This window comes from Microcaecilia unicolor, chromosome 3 (genome assembly GCF_901765095.1).
Source record: "Microcaecilia unicolor chromosome 3, aMicUni1.1, whole genome shotgun sequence".
Lineage (NCBI taxonomy): Eukaryota > Metazoa > Chordata > Amphibia > Gymnophiona > Siphonopidae > Microcaecilia > Microcaecilia unicolor.
In genome coordinates, this window is record NC_044033.1 from 179,205,705 (window position 1) to 179,222,173 (window position 16,469).

The window sequence follows — 16,469 nt, forward strand, 5'->3', positions numbered from 1 at the left end:
AGATATTGGCAAATTTAAATACATTTTGTTTTTTGAACAGGAGGCATTTGTCTCAGGAAACCTCAAAACTGTTGTCAGAAATGTTTGAAAAAGATTCTTAGGCCCTATTAATCTGGCATTAGGAAAATTCCAAAACCTCAAGTTTAAATTTCTATTTGTATTCTACAAGTTTTCTATTTTCTGCATCATAAATGTCTTATCTGTCACTTGTTGAGAAACAGCAGACTTTACTTCAGATATGGATTTGTCCACCTCTTCGATCCTGGATGTACGTTGTTCAATGGAAGATTTTAAGTTAGACAACCTGGCTGAAGAGGTCAAAAAAATTGTAACAAAGCTGGAGCATACCTTATGTATGCTGTCCAGAGCATTGAATAGAGCATCCCAATCCTCAATCAGTGGTTTCACCAGGGGCTTGAGGGGGGCACCAGGGAGTCTTGAGAACTAGTAACAGACTCTTCCCGTCATTCTCCATCCTTGCCAAAGCAGGCTATCACCAACTGGTTTTCCCCTGCAGTCAGCATTGCAGTTAGCATTGTTCTAGAAATCACTTCTGAGGTCAGCGGGTTTGACAACTCAAACACCACAGTAGTACGTCTAGGTCCCTCCAAAGGACTGGGTCAACACCTCCCATAACAGCCTTGGAGGAGGACGAGTAACAGGTCCATAAGTGCTCAACGAAAAAGCATCATCATCCAAGTTAGGCTCCTTCCTACATCTGACAGCGGAGATGCCCTAATCAACAGGAACCATGTAAGATGTAATCACGGATTGTCGCGGTAAAGGGCAGGAGAGTAAACCCTCCGTTTCCCTCTTTGTTTTGGCATTGGAAAGTGAAGTAAAAAAAAAAAAACAAAGAAGAGAAAATTTATGCCACATGGAGTATGAGCTTCCTCAACCGTGTCTTAAACCCCCTACCCCACCCAGTCTCTTTCTTTCTCTCAACCCCTCCAAGCTTTCACTTAGTCTTTCTCTCTCTATTCCCCCCCCCCCCCCCCATCTTCTGCCTTCACCCAGTTTCTCTTGCCCTCAAATTTTCATACCTATCCCTTCCAGACAACTAATGTACTTTGGAAAATTGCCTCTTGATCCCCTTACCTTGCTGTTTGCAGAGATGCCTCAGAAACAGTGTGTCTCCCATGTTTGCCCCATGATTGGCCTCTCTTGAAAGCCTGAGCCATGCAGTGTAAGAGGTTTGGACTGGTTTTACAGTTTTATGTCATGCAAGGTTTGAAGCAGAGTTCCCTACCTTCCTGCACGGCATGGCTCTACCTTACAGAAAGCCTAATCACAGTGCATATGTGAGAGACACGTCATTTCTGAGGAAGCTCTGCAAAAGAACAACTTTCAGGAGCACGAAATCACGGATGCCAGGTGCAATTTTTAGGCATAATGGCAATCTGGCACCTGAGATTTGTTGATTTCTGCTTTAGTGCAGTGGTTTTACTAGGCCACTTTCTGATAGGGGAGTAAAACTGGTGTGGGAAAATCCTAAGTAAACCACTCTGCTAAAAAGCAGAGTGCAGTTTACTGGTCCAGCCCCTGTATGTTAACACACACATAAAGAAATCCACACTCAAAACAAAGAAAACCTTAGTTTCAGCATTATATCCAGGGCCATTCACACCCTATTTTCTAGGCTAGGTCTTTTACTGGTTCAAATCCGTTTTATCCAACCATTCTTTCTTTGGGGACTTCTCCAGTTCAAAGTCATCATTGTACAAGATCTCCTATGGGATCCATCAGGGATCAATCGTGTTCTCGGTTCTCTTTAATCTCTTCCTAAGCAGTTCTTATTCAAGACTATTTCTACATACTTCTATGCAGATTATATTCTCTTGTTGTTCTTTTATTCTCCTCATACTCCAGACCCAAGTCCACGCCAACTCTGTTTGAACAAAGTAGCTTGTTGGTTAAAGACTCATGGGTTAGTGCTTCATTTTGACCAAACTACAGTCTGTTGGCTTTCTGGTCACCTCACTCCCCCCATCATTACCCCAATCTTATACAAAATCCCAATGAAGATAACACTTAGGTATTAAAGAGTTTGCCATCTTTAATGCCGACTTATCTTTCAGGTTCTATATTTCAGCAATCATACAAAAAGTCTTCTTAGCACTTAAGACAATTACTCCCAGTACAAAGATATTTTGACTTCAACACCTTTGCATTTGCATTGGTTATGTCACATCTTGACTATTTTAACGTTATCCTTGCAGTAAAATGTCTCCAGCTTCTAGAAAAGAGGGTGGCAAGGTTATTATGCAAGGCTCATAGATTTAACCACATCTCTCCCATTCTCCAGAAATTACATTGGTTGCCTGTACAATACCTTTATCAGTTTAAGGTATTAGTAATCACTCATAGAGGTTTCCTCACTGATTATTCTTCATGTTCCAGGCCAGTCTCTTCACTCAATTCCCCATTCATGCACATTTGGAATCAACACGTAGTTCAGCTTTTTTCCTTCCTAGCTCTTTCACTTTGGAATACTTTACCAGTCCCATTATGTAAGAAATTATCTTTAAACAAATTCAAATCTATGTTGAAATTGCACTGTAAGTTAGCGAACAACACTTAACCTTTTGGAGCAGTGATTCCAGAGTGGAGATCCAAACACTGTTTTTACTGTTGTCACATTTGTAATCCTCTGTATAGATGACTTTCCTGTCCGTAATGGAGTTCCCTTTCTAGTCTTTGATTCTAAATTTGGTTGTATGCTTTTATTTATAAACCACTTTGGCATATCTATTCAGAAAAGATAGAATATCAAGTTGTATTAAATATTAAACATTAGATCACTCAGGGATTGATGCAATGGTTTAGGGTTTACTTGAGATAGTGCCTATAAGATTACCTAGTCTTACATTTAAAAAAAACAGAGATTTCAGACCATATGGGAACCCTATGTGCAGTCTCTATCATCTCGAATGCCTATTTTGAATAAGTTATCATTGTAAATTGGTCTTGTGAACCTAGATTTGATATCCTGTTCTTTGAGGAGTGGGGGGGGGGGGAGTATTGGGTTAGTATATGGTTTTATATATATATACAAGCTTGAAATCCCTGTGACGAGCTGTAAGAGCTCAAGATCTCTATTGATTTGTATTGTATGGTCAGTTTGCTTAAAAGTTTTTGTACTTTTTTTTCTATGAAAATGCTAACAAACAGATTTAAACATAAAATAAGATTACCTAAGTGGTATACAATAAAAAAAAATTATATACATTTACAGGGAGAGTATTACAAGGGCAGAATACAAAAGGAGGCCTAGGTTACAATACATTAAAACTTAATCAAGATGTAATTAACATAAAACACAGTAGAAGGGTAGAGGAGTGTAAGAAGACTATAAAAAATAAAATGGATAAAGCTTTTTGTGCTGCGACCAAATGTAGCAAAAAGCAGGGAAAGGAAATAAGAAACATAAGTTAGTCAGGTGGAAAGGCCAAAGTAAAATCATATGTTTTCAATGCTTTCTTAAACTTACTGTAAGAGGTTTCAGCATAAACATAAAGTAAGAGACCATTCTACAAAGTTGGAGGCTACCACACTGAAGCAATAGTGACATGCTTCATCCGAACATACCCAAAAATGGGGTGGGATAGCCAAGAGATTTTGTTGGCTATCCACCTGGAGTATTGTGTTCAGTTTTGGAGGCCGTACCTTGCGAAGGATGTCAAAAAAAATGGAAGCGGTGCAAAGAAAAACTACGAGAATGGTATGGGATTTGCGTTCCAAGACGTATGAGCAAAGACTTGCTGACCTGAACATGTATACCCTGGAGGAAAGGAGGAACAGGGGTGATATGATACAGACGTTTAAAAATATTTGAAAGGTATTAATCCGCAAACTAATCTTTTCCGGAGATGGGAAGGTGGTAGAACGAGAGGACATGAAATGAGATTGAAGGGGGGCAGACTCAGGAAAGATGTCAGGAAGTATTTTTTCACGGAGAGAGTGGTGGATGCTTGGAATGCCCTCCCGCGGGAGGTGGTGGAGATGAAAACGGTAATGAAATTCAAACATGCATGGGATATGCATAAAGGAATCCTGTGCAGAAGGAATGGATCCTCAGAAGCTTAGCTAAAATTGGGTGGCGAAGCAGGTGCGGGGAAGAGGGGTTGGTGGTTCGGAGGCGAGAATAGGGGAGGGCAGACTTATATGGTCTGTGCCAGAGCCGGTGATGGGAGGCGGGACAGGTGGTTGGGAGGCGGGAAAAACTGCTGGGCAGACTTATACGGTCTGTGCCCTGAGAAAGACAGGTACAAATCAAGGTAAGGTATACACATGAGTTTATCTTGGGCAGACTGGATGGACCATGCAGGTCTTTTTCTGCCGTCATCTACTATGTTACTATGGGTATAAAGAAGAGAGTGACATGGTTTGTAAGGGGTCAAGAGACTGAAGAAAAATGCTGGGAGACAGAATAGAAAGACTAATGGGCTAATGTGATAATTTTAATGGGGAAACGATAAGCAATGGAGAGCCATTGTTTGTCAGTAAGAAGAGGAGTTACTGTCAAATTTGTTGGCACAATAGAGGACCTTTACGGACGTGTTCCGGATAAGCTGAAGTCACCTGATTTGGATATGGATTAAGCTTTAGTTTAAGGTATTACAGTAATCGAGATGTGATGTGACTAAGAAGTGGATCAGAAGGTGAAGAGCTGACTGGTTCAAGAGAGGATGAACAGTGCGCAAATGATTAAGCGTAGGAAAAAAAACATTTCTTTCCAAGGTTGGAGATCTGTGTATGGAAGACCAAGACGACTTTACAAGAGTCTTTAAGGAATATAAGACTCCCTTGGATGGTAGAGATAAACATCTGTGTATGCCAGGAGAAGAGGATCCCCCTCTGTCTTCGCAGAGTTTAATTTTAACAAACTGTTCGTAATCCAACTGGCAATGTCATCAGAATGTGAGACAAGAAATTCTGGTGAGATCGAGTCAACAATGATCAATATTTGGATGTCATCAGCATACATGAATGAGGGTCCTAATGACTTTATAAGGAGAGCAAGTGGAGCAAGGAAGATATTAAACAGCACTGGCCAAGGAATAAATCCTGGGGGGCCCCACAAGGCAGAGAGACAAGAGGCGAAAGTGGTACACTAGTGAACCTGAAAAAAATCCATCTGCAAAATATAAACAGAGCCAAGCAAGGGTTTTTATCAGCAATACATAGTTCAGAAAATCTACAAGTAAGGACAGAGTGATCAAGGAGCTCAAATACCATGGAAGGTCCAATGAGATCAACAATATTTCTTTTCCCTATCTGTCTGAACACAGTTAAAAAGGGCAAAGTTCATCAGATGAATAGTGAGCTCGAAACCCAGCCTGCCTGGGATGCAGGGTATGGACACTCTCAAGAAATTAGATTAGATAAGCAGCTGCCAGTTACTCAGCTATTTTTGAAATGAACTACAGGTTTGTAATTGGCCAGTAATTACAGACAATTTCTGAGTCAAGCTTAAGGTCCTTCATACATGGATGAATTATGGTCTGCTTCCATTCAATTGGAAAGATACCAACATAAAAGTTTTCTTTCAGTGTTAATAAAAAGAATCTAGAATTTGCATGGGATTAGCACTGCTTTAGCGTACAATTTTGTGGACACACAATGCAGAAAAGTGTTTTTGCACTCCAGCTAAACCCATGAAAAGCCTTGAGTGCATGGCGTATTTTAAAAATGATAAAAAGGCTATTCACTATTCAACACAGATGCAGGGAGGAGTGCTGAAAAGCAAAAGTCTGAACACAGCGATAGAGCCTTAACGCAAAGTCTGAGGAGGGGTAGAGGACCCGTATCTTCATCCCTGCTTTGAAGCAGAGGGTGACCTGAGGTGAAATGCAGCAGCACCTCACCTCAGATCACCCTCTCCTCCAAATGACCCTGGACTCCCCCTCCCCTCATCCCCAGAGATAACACCGTCCCTCCCCCCCTGAACCGCACACATCCTTTCCCAAGATGATCTCCCATCTTCCAATCCCCCACCCCTGAGACTCAAAAAATAAACTCAGTAGTGGTCTAGTAGACCCCAACACTACCATGACCCTCACTGAATACCTGGAAGATAGAAGACAGGAGCACAAAAATCTAAGCATTGTCATCAAGCCCAGTATCCTGTTTACAGCAGTGGTCAATCCAGTCACAAGTATCTGGCAAGATCCCAGAACAGTAAAACAGATTTTATGCTGCTTATCCCAGGTATAAGCAGTGGATTTTCCCAAGTCCATCTCAATAACGGTTTATGGACTTTTCTGGTAGGAACTTGTCCAAACCCTGCTAAACTAACTGCTTTTACCACATTCTCTGGCAATAAATTCCAAGTTTGATTACACGTAGAATAAATATTTTCTCCAATCTGTGTTACATTTGCTGTTTAGTAGGTTCATTGTATGTTCCCTTGTTCTTTTGGAAGAGTAAACAAGCAATTTAAGTGTATCTGTTCTACTCCACTCAGTATTTTATAGACCTCTATCATATCTCCCCCTCAGAAATCTCTTCTCCAAGCTGAAAAGATCTAACCTCTTTAACCTTTCCTCATAGGGAAGTTGTTCCATCCTCTTATCATTTTTCTTACCCTTTTCTGTACCTTTTCTAATTCCGCTATTTCTTTTTTGAGATGTGATGACCAAAATTACACGTAATATGCGAGCTACGATTGCATCGTAGAGCAATAAAAAGGCATTATAATAGTCACAGCTTTGTTCTCCATTCCTTTCCTAATAATTCCTAACATTTTATTTGCTTTCTTAGCTGCTGCTGCTGCTGCACACTGAGCAGAGGATTTCAACGTATCAATGACAACACCTAAACCCTTTTCCTGGGCGATGACTCCTAAAGTTGAACCTTGCACATGTAGCTATAATTTAGGCTCCTCATCCCTACATGAATCACTTTGAACATTATTGTTGTGTTCCGTCTCTGTGGAGAGTGTGAACCCCATCTGTTGTTTTGTCACTTTGAACTTGCTCACATTAATTGTCATCTGCCATTTGGATGCCCAGTCTTGTAAGGTCCTCTTGCAATTTTTTACAATCCTCTTGTGATTTAAGAACTTCAAATAACTGTGTCATCAGCAAATTTAATCACTTTACTCATTATTCCTGTTTTTAGATAATTTATAAATATGTTAGAAAGCAGCAGCTCCAGCACAGACCCCTGGGGAACCTCTCTATTTACCCTTCTCCACTAAGAATATTGACCATTTAACCCTACTCTCTAGTTTTCTATCTTTTAATCAGTTCTTAATCCATAATAGGTCATTACCTCCTATCCCATGACTTTCTCATTTCCTTATTTATTTGTTACATTTGTATCCCACATTTTCCCACCTGTTTGTAGGCTCAATGTGGCTTACATAGTACCAGAGAGGCGTTTGGTTGTGGTAAGATGAAGTTCATGTGGCATAGCCACATTAGGGAAACATACATCGGAAGAGTTGTGTTGTGTTTTGTCCATTACGCACTTTAGTTTTGTTGAGTTGCAGGGATCAGGCATTTAAGTTGGATCGGTGGGGTATGCCTTTTTGAACAGGTTAGTTTTTAGTGATTTCCTGAAGTTTAGGTGGTCGTACGTCGATTCAAGGCTTTTGGCAATGCGTTCCATAGTTGTGTGCTTATGTGGGAAAAGCTGGATGCGTAAGTCCTTTGCAGCTTGGGTAGCACAAGTTTAGATATGATCGTGTTGATTCTGATGTGTTTCTAGTTGGTAAGTCGATCAAGTCTGTCATGTATCCCGAGGCTTCACCGTAGATAATCTTGTAGACCAGGGTGCAGATTTTGAAGGCAATGCATTCTTTGAATGGTAGCCAGTGCAGTTCTTCACGGACGGGTTTTGCGCTTTCAAATCGCGTTTTTCCAAATATAAGCCTTGCTGCCGTGTTTTGAGCTGTCTGGAGTTTCTTTAAGGTTTGTTCTTTGAATCCTGTATAAATTCCATTGCAGTAGTCTACGTGGTTTAGCACCACTGATTGTATCAGTTTGCGGAATGTTTCCCTCGGGAAGAATTGTTTCAGGCGTTTGAGTTTCCACATTGAGTGGAACATTTTCTTTGTTGTGGATGCCGCTTGGCTCTCTAGTGTTAGGTTGCAGTCTATTGTAATGCCAAGGATTTTCAGGCTGTCTGATATAGGAAGGGTGTAGTCTGGGGTGTTGATACTTGTGGGATTCTCCACGCTGTGTTGGGATGAGAGGATGAGGCAATGAGTTTTTTCTTTATTGAGTTTTAGTTGAAATGCATTTGCCCATGACTCCATGATGTTCAAGCTGAGCTTGATTTCGTTGGTGATTTCTGTCAGTTTATTTTTGTAAGGAATGTATATTGTGACATTGTCTGCATAGATGAAAGGGTTAAGGCCTTGGTTAGATAAGGACTTGGCTAGTGGGGTCATCATTAGGTTGAAGAGGACCGCAGAAAGCGGTGATCCTTGTGGTACTCCACAGTCTGCTATCCACGGTGATGATATGTTTGAGTTTGATTTTACTTGATATGTTCTTGTGGTTAGGAAACCCTTGATCCAGCTAAGTATATTTCCACCAATTCCGAAGTTATCTAGTAATCTTATTAATACATTATGGTTTACCATGTCAAATGCACTGGACATATCAAATTGGAGGAGGATGTTTTTGTCTGTTGCTATTTCCTGTTTGAATTTGGCTAGGAGAGTGATTAGTACTGTTTCAGTACTGTGGAGGGAGCGAAAACCTGACTATGAGTCATGTAGTATTGAGTGTTTATGTAATTTGTAAGATGTTTGGTTACCATGCTTTCCATCAGTTTGACTGCCAACGGGATCGATGCTACTGGTCAGTAGTTAGTGAATTCATTTGTTTTTTTTCTTGGTATCTTTTGGTATCGGGGTAAGTAAGATATTGCCATTTTCCTTAGGGAAGAGACCTTGCTGAAGCATGTAATTCAGGTGGTATGTGAGGTCTTCTATGAAGCGGTTAGGGGCGTATTTCATTAGGTAGCTGGGACAGATATCCAGTTTACAGTGTGTATTGGAGAACCTGCTGATCGCCTGGCTAACTGATTCGGTGGTAAAAAGGGTGAAGTTTAACCAGGTCCGGTCAGCCGGGTATTCCCCAGTGGTTGGGTCCAGCTCATTAAGGAAGTTTTCGATGTCAGTGGTGTCCTGAGGTAGCATGTTGCATAGTTTTACAATTTTTTGATATCAGTGATTATTAAGTTTTGGTCTGATGAGAGTTTGTGTGAGATGAGATCGAGTGTGTGCCCTTTTTCGTGGGTTGCTTGCATTTGTGGCCATTTGAGATCCCATAAGCAGAGGAATTCCTTACATTCTCGTGCGTTGGTAGAGTTTGGGTCTTCTAAGTGAAGGTTGATGTCTCCTAGTACTAGTATATTGGAGTCGGTTACACATGTGTCTGAGATGAAGTCCATGAAGTTAGTCTGGCCTTCGTTCCAATTACCTGGAGGTCTGTAAAACAGGACACAGTTCAAGTGATCGTGTAGGGTATTGTTGTGGATTCTAATTGAGGCTATTTCTAGTTGAGGTGTTATGGACTCTGCAGTGGTTTTGGTGGTAAAATGGGATCGCTAGATTAGTGCTATGCCTCCGCCACTTTTTTCTTTCCTGGTCCAATGTGTGATTTTGTATCCTGGGGTGCACAGATCTAGGATTATAGGGTCCTTTTGGTCATGGATACAGGTTTCAGTAATGAAGAGTAGGTCAAGGTTTTCTGATGTGATCCAGTCTGTTAGTATTGCTGTTTTGTTTACCATGGATCTAGTCGTTCATGAGGTACTTTGTCAAATGCCTTCTGAAAATCCAGGCAAGATTCCCTAGACTAATACCATGTTGATTTTGTCTCATTAGTCCATGCTTATGTATATGTTCAGTAATTTTGTTCTGTATAATAGTCTCTACCATTTTGCTCGGCACTGACCTTAGGCTCACCAGTCTATAATCTTCCAGGTCACCTCTGGGGCCCTTTTTAAAAAATAAATTGGTGTTACACTGGCCACCCTCTAATCTTACAGTACCAAGCTCAACTTTAAAGATAAATTACACATTACTAGTAATAGCTCAGCAAGTTCATTTTTTAGTTCTATCCAGGGGTGTGCTGGTAAATTTTTAACAACGGGCTCTCTCTCCGGGCATAACCGGCCCTGAAATTTGGGGGGGGGGGGGGGGAATACATGCCTCTCTCTGCCCTCCCTTGTGCGGGCAAGCTAGGCATACCTTTGCCGAGCCCTACCAGCCAATAAATGAACTGCCACCATTCTCTGCTGCTTGTTTCTGGCTCTGAGCAGCATGATGGAACCTTCTTGCGCTTGTATGAAAAGTCCCATCCTGATGCTCAGAGTCAGAAACAAGGAGCAGGAGCAGCAGTCTATTTACTTGGCTGGTGGGGCCAGCATCACTGTCAGCAAAGTAAAAGAGAATTCAGGAGGGGGCCCAAGCCCACATTTTGGGAGTCAGTTGTTAAAGTAGCCATGGGGAGGCCTACTTTAACAACCGGCTCCCAAAATTCTTAAAAATTTAACAAACGGCTCTCGCGAGCCAGTGAGAGCCCGCTCCAGCACACCACTGGTTCTATCACAACTCTGAGACGTATACCATTCAGTTCAGGTGATTTGCTACTCTAGTTAAACTGCCCCATTACATCTTCCACCAATGCCTAGTTGCTCCTGTTACTGTGCCACCATCTTGCAAAATGCACAGTGTGGGGTCAGTTTAACAAATAAAGGCTTTTTTGCCTTATCTAACAGACTCAAGGTGGAGTCTGCCAAAAAACAGCAAATTGGACCACTATTTTGCAAGAAGGCAGAGTGGGGCAGAAGCAAGTGGGAATTGGTCCTGCCTCCCATCTTTCAGGTGCATTGTGGGAAAGAGGGGGGGTCAAAGTCCACTAGGCCACCACTTTGGTCTTGGGAGGTGGAGAATCTGAGAATGGGAGGGTCATCTTGGGGGGTGGGGGTGGCAATTTAGGTTGGGGTGGAAGGAGACCACCATGGATGTTTTGGGAGTCTGTTGGGGGATTTGAGGATCCAGAAGTCCAGCAGGATTTTGTTTTCTAATATTTCCCTTCCAATTCCCGCTCTCAAATTGACAGGAAGAGAAATGTCTGCAGCAAACAGGTGCATATTACTGCTACAGTAGTGTGCTCTGCTTTTTCTGACAGTGCGTACTTTTTAACGCAGCATTAATTTGCATCCCATTGGCTGATTGCATCGTGGAGCTAAAATGTTATTTTAGGCTTGCATTATAGCCATGCACTAAGTGTCAGCACACAGCTCTAATGCAAGCTCACTGCATCAGTGCCTAAGTCAAGCTGTCTTTACCAGATGCCTTTATATTTACACGATCTAAAGATGCTAGCAAGGTCACTTGGAGATCTTCAGCAATATTTGTGAAAAGCTGTTTTTCTAAATCATGTCAACTTTAAGAAGATACCGAGTACTGCATCAAAAGTGTGTGGGGGTGTGAGGCGAGGGGAATAGGGGCTGATGCTTTTACCCATCTATCTGGTTTAGTAAGTACAGTTTCCAACTTGAAAGAACAGTGCCATCCATCCCTGCTTAGCTCCTTAGCTATCATTAAACTGGTGGGAGTCCAAAAGAAACACCTGCCCTCAAGGACAAAGCTACAAGGAGTCCTTTGGAGCAAGAGGGTATGAAGGAAGGGGACTGACACGCTGAACTACAAAAGCACACAGTTTTGGAATGCGCTACCCAAGACCCTGAAAACAATGAACAATCTAACCAGCTTCCGCAAAGCTCTGAAAATACACCTCTTCAACAAAGCTTACAAAAGTCACCCTCAATGATACAAATCATCCCCCAATACACCCAAACACACCTAAAACACTTCTCATACAACCTACCCAACATCCACCCAACTAAATCCTCTTCTACCTCAGCTTATGATCAACTGTATTTAAACCATGTCTTGACTCTATCATAATCTTACTCTATAAGCCACATTGAGCCTGCAAAAAGATGGGATAATGTGGGGTACAAATGCGATGAATAATAAATAAATAATAACTGTAATCGGGGCTGGTGTTATGTGATTATCCTGCTTATAATCGAACGAGAAAAACGCCAAAGTTCCGACCTAAATCGGGAGATGGACGTTTATCTCACAAAAACGAATAACGCGGTATAATCGAAAGCCGAACTTTGACGTTTTCAACTGCACTCCATCGTGGAAGCGTACAAAGTTGACGGGGGCGTGTCGGAGGCGTGGTGAAGGCGGGACTGGGGCATGGTTATCACCCGAACAGAGATGGGCGCCTTTCGCCGATAATGGAAAAAAAGTATGCGTTTGTAGCTAGAATTTAGGGCACTTTTCCTGGACCCTGTTTTTTCACGAATAAGGCCCCAAAAAGTCCCCTAAATGACCAGATTACCCCCAGAGGGAATCGGGGATGACCTCCCCTGACTCCCCCAGTGGTCACTAACCCCCTCCCACCACAAAAAAATGATGTTTCACAACTTTTTATTTTCACCATCAAATGTCATACCCACCTCCCTGGCAGTAGTATGCAGGTCCCTGGAGCAGCTGTTAGGGGGTGCAGTGGACTTCAGGCAGGTGGACCCAGGCCCATCCCCCCCTACCTGTAACAATTGTGCTGCTTAATGCTTATTAGTCGTCCAACCCCCCAAACCCACTGTACCCACATGTAGGTGCCCCCCTTCACCCCTTAGGGCTATAGTAATGGTGTAGACTTGTGGGCAGTGGGTTTTGAGGGGGATTTGGGGGGCTCAACACACAAGGGAAGGGTGCTATGCACCTGGGAGCTCTTTTACCTTTTTTTTTGTTTTTGTAAAAGTGCCCCCTAGGGTGCCCGGTTGGTGTCCTGGCATGTGAGGGGGACCACTGTACTAGAATCCTGGCCCCTCCCACGAACAAATGCCTTGCATTTATTCGTTTTTGAGCTGGGCGCTTTCATTTTCCATTATCGCTGAAAAACAAAAACGCCCAGCTCACAAATTGTCGAATAAAACATTGACGTCTATTTTTTGCGAAAATACGGTTCGGTCCGCCCCTTCACGGACCCATTCTCGGAGATAAACGCCCATGGAGATAGACGTTTTCATTCGATTATGCCCCTCCACGTATCCTAGTCGAACCTTCAGGCTTTTCCTCTGTTAATTCTGAGGTCCCCTAGCTCCTCCCCTCATTAAACTCCAATTCATGATCAGCCCAACACCTCCTCTCTCAGACTTATCCTGTAAAAACTGTTACTTGGATACTATAACAGATATTAAAAATGTTGTTTCACATACACACGAGTTATCTGAAACTGCTCTCTCCCTAAAACAGGGGTGGACAACCTCGATCCTCAAGGGCCGCAACCCAGTCGGGTTTTCAGGATTTCCTCAATGAATATGCATGCATTCTATTTGCATCCAGTGCCTCCGTTGTATGCAAACAGATCTCATGCGCTTTCATTGGGGAAATCCAGAAAACCCAACTGGGTTGCCGTCCCTGAAGACCAAGGTTACCCACTTCTGCCCTAGAAGCTATTGCTCTAGACGGCAACTGCCCAGACTCTTTAATGGTTAAGTCGGCCCTACTTGGAATCTTAGAAAGTGGCAGTAGAATAGCTGTCACATGCTTGTACACACTGCCCCTTACACATGTTCAGGGTTTCAAGTTTACTCATCTGAGGCAAAAAAGATATCCCCTGATACACCGAGAACCAAAAAAACAACCCAACCCGCCCTCCTTGCCAGCACAAGGTTCCAGTCACCACCATCTGCATTCCGAACAGAGCTGTGTGCTGTACGGGGTATAATGGAATCCAAGCCAAGAGATTCAAAGGACTTTTTATCTACTTGATTCAGTCTCTTGATCCAAGTCTGAGGCAGCACTGGCCTCTTCAGTTTGTTTTAGTTTGTAATGTGGCTTCTTTTACTTTTATTATGTTTACATTTTTCTTTTTATTTGGCTTGTTTAAACTGAGGCAGCAATGTAAACTGTCTTGATTCATTATGTAGAAAGGGTAGTATACAATCTCAAGACAAGTAAATAAATAAGCCTGGCAATGAAAACTTAACGAAAGGAAAAAAAATAAAAGAAGATGGGAATTGAACTCACATATGTCAGGGGATTCATCAGAACCATCTGGGCAGTCCTTCTCACCATCACACCTCCAGCCCTTTGATATGCATGTTAGCTGATCCCTACAGGTAAAATGTTTAGGGCTACACGACTTAGGCACTATAAGAAAAAGGAAAGAAAAATGAACCATCTTACAGGATGTAATACAACATGATGGCAAAATGAATACATGGTGGCATGTCCAAAAACCTGAACTGGCAAAGTGGCAAAAGAAAAAGAACAGCTGTAAGAACATTATTTGATTTAGCTTTACATCTTTTTTTTTTTAATAATTAACAAATCTGTCTGATTTAATAATTAAGAACAAAAACAGTTTTAAGCATCATCATTTTCTCCCACCTGTTCGTCCCTCCCCCTCGTTCAACCTGACCCCCAAAATGGTATTTTCTTTAAAACAAAATACGCTTCATGTACTACCGACATGTGCCTGAACTAATGGCAGCGTTACAAACAGAACAAGGAATTGTTTAACAGGAGCAGAGCTGAAATCCAGTGCTGTGCTAAATGCTTCCACAGACCAGCTGACATAATTGAACAAGACTCAGCCCTAACACATACATCAGCAGCTTCCATAAGGGGAGGATGTGTCTGTGTGTGACACAGACATATTTTCGCATGATAGGTGGTGAGAGAAATTCCTCGGTTGAAATACATAGCACGAAAAAAATCAGCCAGCCCGTGAACTTAACTTCAGCATATCCCCACCACTTTTGATATCACCTATAAAGGAGCTAAGGGCCCCGATGCTCAGAAGAAAATGCAGGCGCTAGAGAACATTAACGTCGGACTAGCACCCACATTTGAAAGTGCACTATGATCAGAGGAAAACGACGTGGGATGGGACGACTTCCCTATGAGCGAGGCTAAAGCAGCTAGGGCTCTTCAGCTTGGAGAAAAGACGGCTGACGGGAGACATGATAGAGGTCTATAAAATAATGAGTGAAGTGGAAAGGGTAGACATGAATCACTTGTTTACTCTTTCCAAAAATACTAGGACTAGGGGGCATGCAATGAAGCTACAAAGTAATAAATAAAACGAACTGGAGAAAATTTGTATTCACTCAACGTGTAATTAAACTCTGGAATTCGTTGCCAGAGAATGTAGCAAAAGCAGTTAGCATAGCAGGGTTTTAAAAAGGTTTGGATGGCTTCCCTAAAGGAAAAGTCCATAGAAATGCTATTAAAATGGACTTGGGGAAAATCCACAGCTTACTTCTAGGATAAGCAGCATAAAATGTATTGTACTGTTTTGAGATCTTGCCAGGTACTTGTGATCTGGATTGGCCACTGTTGGAAACAGGATGCTGGACTTGATGGACCTTCTGTCCCAATATGACAATACTTACACACTTATAAACATAAGCACTGAAAAATAGGGCAATTAGCATGCAAATGAGGGAATTTCCTATTCCCTCCTATGCTCAGTGAACAGTGTAGATAACAAGGGTGCCCTGCTACTGCAAAATTCTGCACCAGCTCAGAGCTGGCATTAGGGTGTCTGAGAGTCAGGAGAAGATCATTTTCCCCATCACTCTCACCAAAACTGTGTGCAAAAAACAGGAGTCTTTATTGCTTCAGTAAGTCTAACTTCAAGTTTATTCCTGGCTCTGAAATTTTTTTTAAACGACCTTGTTTACCTCAACCCCCCCACCTGAGATCGATTGAAAGAGCCTCACTGTTTCACTGATTCTCCCCCCCCCCCCCCCCCCACCCCATCCAAAGCATTAATGGCAATTGCTTTGGCTGGAGGTCTGCTTGCAATGTCCTGGCAGGAAATTGAAGCTTGCCTTACCCAAATTGTGTAGCTCGAAGCTGGGCAACTGGCACCTCTTCCTCAACTCCTGAGCGCATGCGCCAGGCACCCTCCTTCCAAACAACTTCCTAATTATCAATGATATAACGCACCTATATTTGAATCTCATTAGCATTGAGCAATAGGGAGTTGTTCTATAGTGCTGTTCTGGTGCTATTTCTCTGGCGCTGTTCAGCACAGCGCCGGAGTTTTGAGCATCTGGGCCCAAGAGAGAAAACATATTGAGTTTTATAAACAGGGCTGGCTTAACCACTAAGCAGAGTATATTACCACTTATCATTTCTATAGCGCTACTAGACATACACAGCACTGTACACTGGATATAAAGAGACAGTCCCTGCTGGACAGAAATTACAATCTAATTAGGACAGACAAACAGGACAAATAAGAGATAAGGGAATTACTAAAGTGGGAATGATAGGTACTGAACAAGTGAGTAAGGGTTAGGAGTTAAAAGCAGCATCAAAAAGGTGAAGATTTGAAGATGGCCAAAGATGGAGCTTGACGTACCGGCTTAGGAAGTTTATTCCTGGTATATGGTGCAACAAGATAAAA

At 42.3% G+C, this 16,469-nt stretch overlaps 1 protein-coding gene across 1 annotated transcript in view; it reads right to left on the minus strand.

Moving 5' to 3' along the window:
- Positions 1-16,469, minus strand: part of LRP1 (LDL receptor related protein 1) — a 612,781-nt gene that overhangs the window by 471,217 nt on the left and 125,095 nt on the right. The window contains exon 2 of the mRNA XM_030196646.1: positions 14,078-14,200. Coding sequence (XP_030052506.1) covers positions 14,078-14,200 — 123 coding nt within the window. The remainder of the gene's footprint in view (positions 1-14,077; positions 14,201-16,469) is intronic.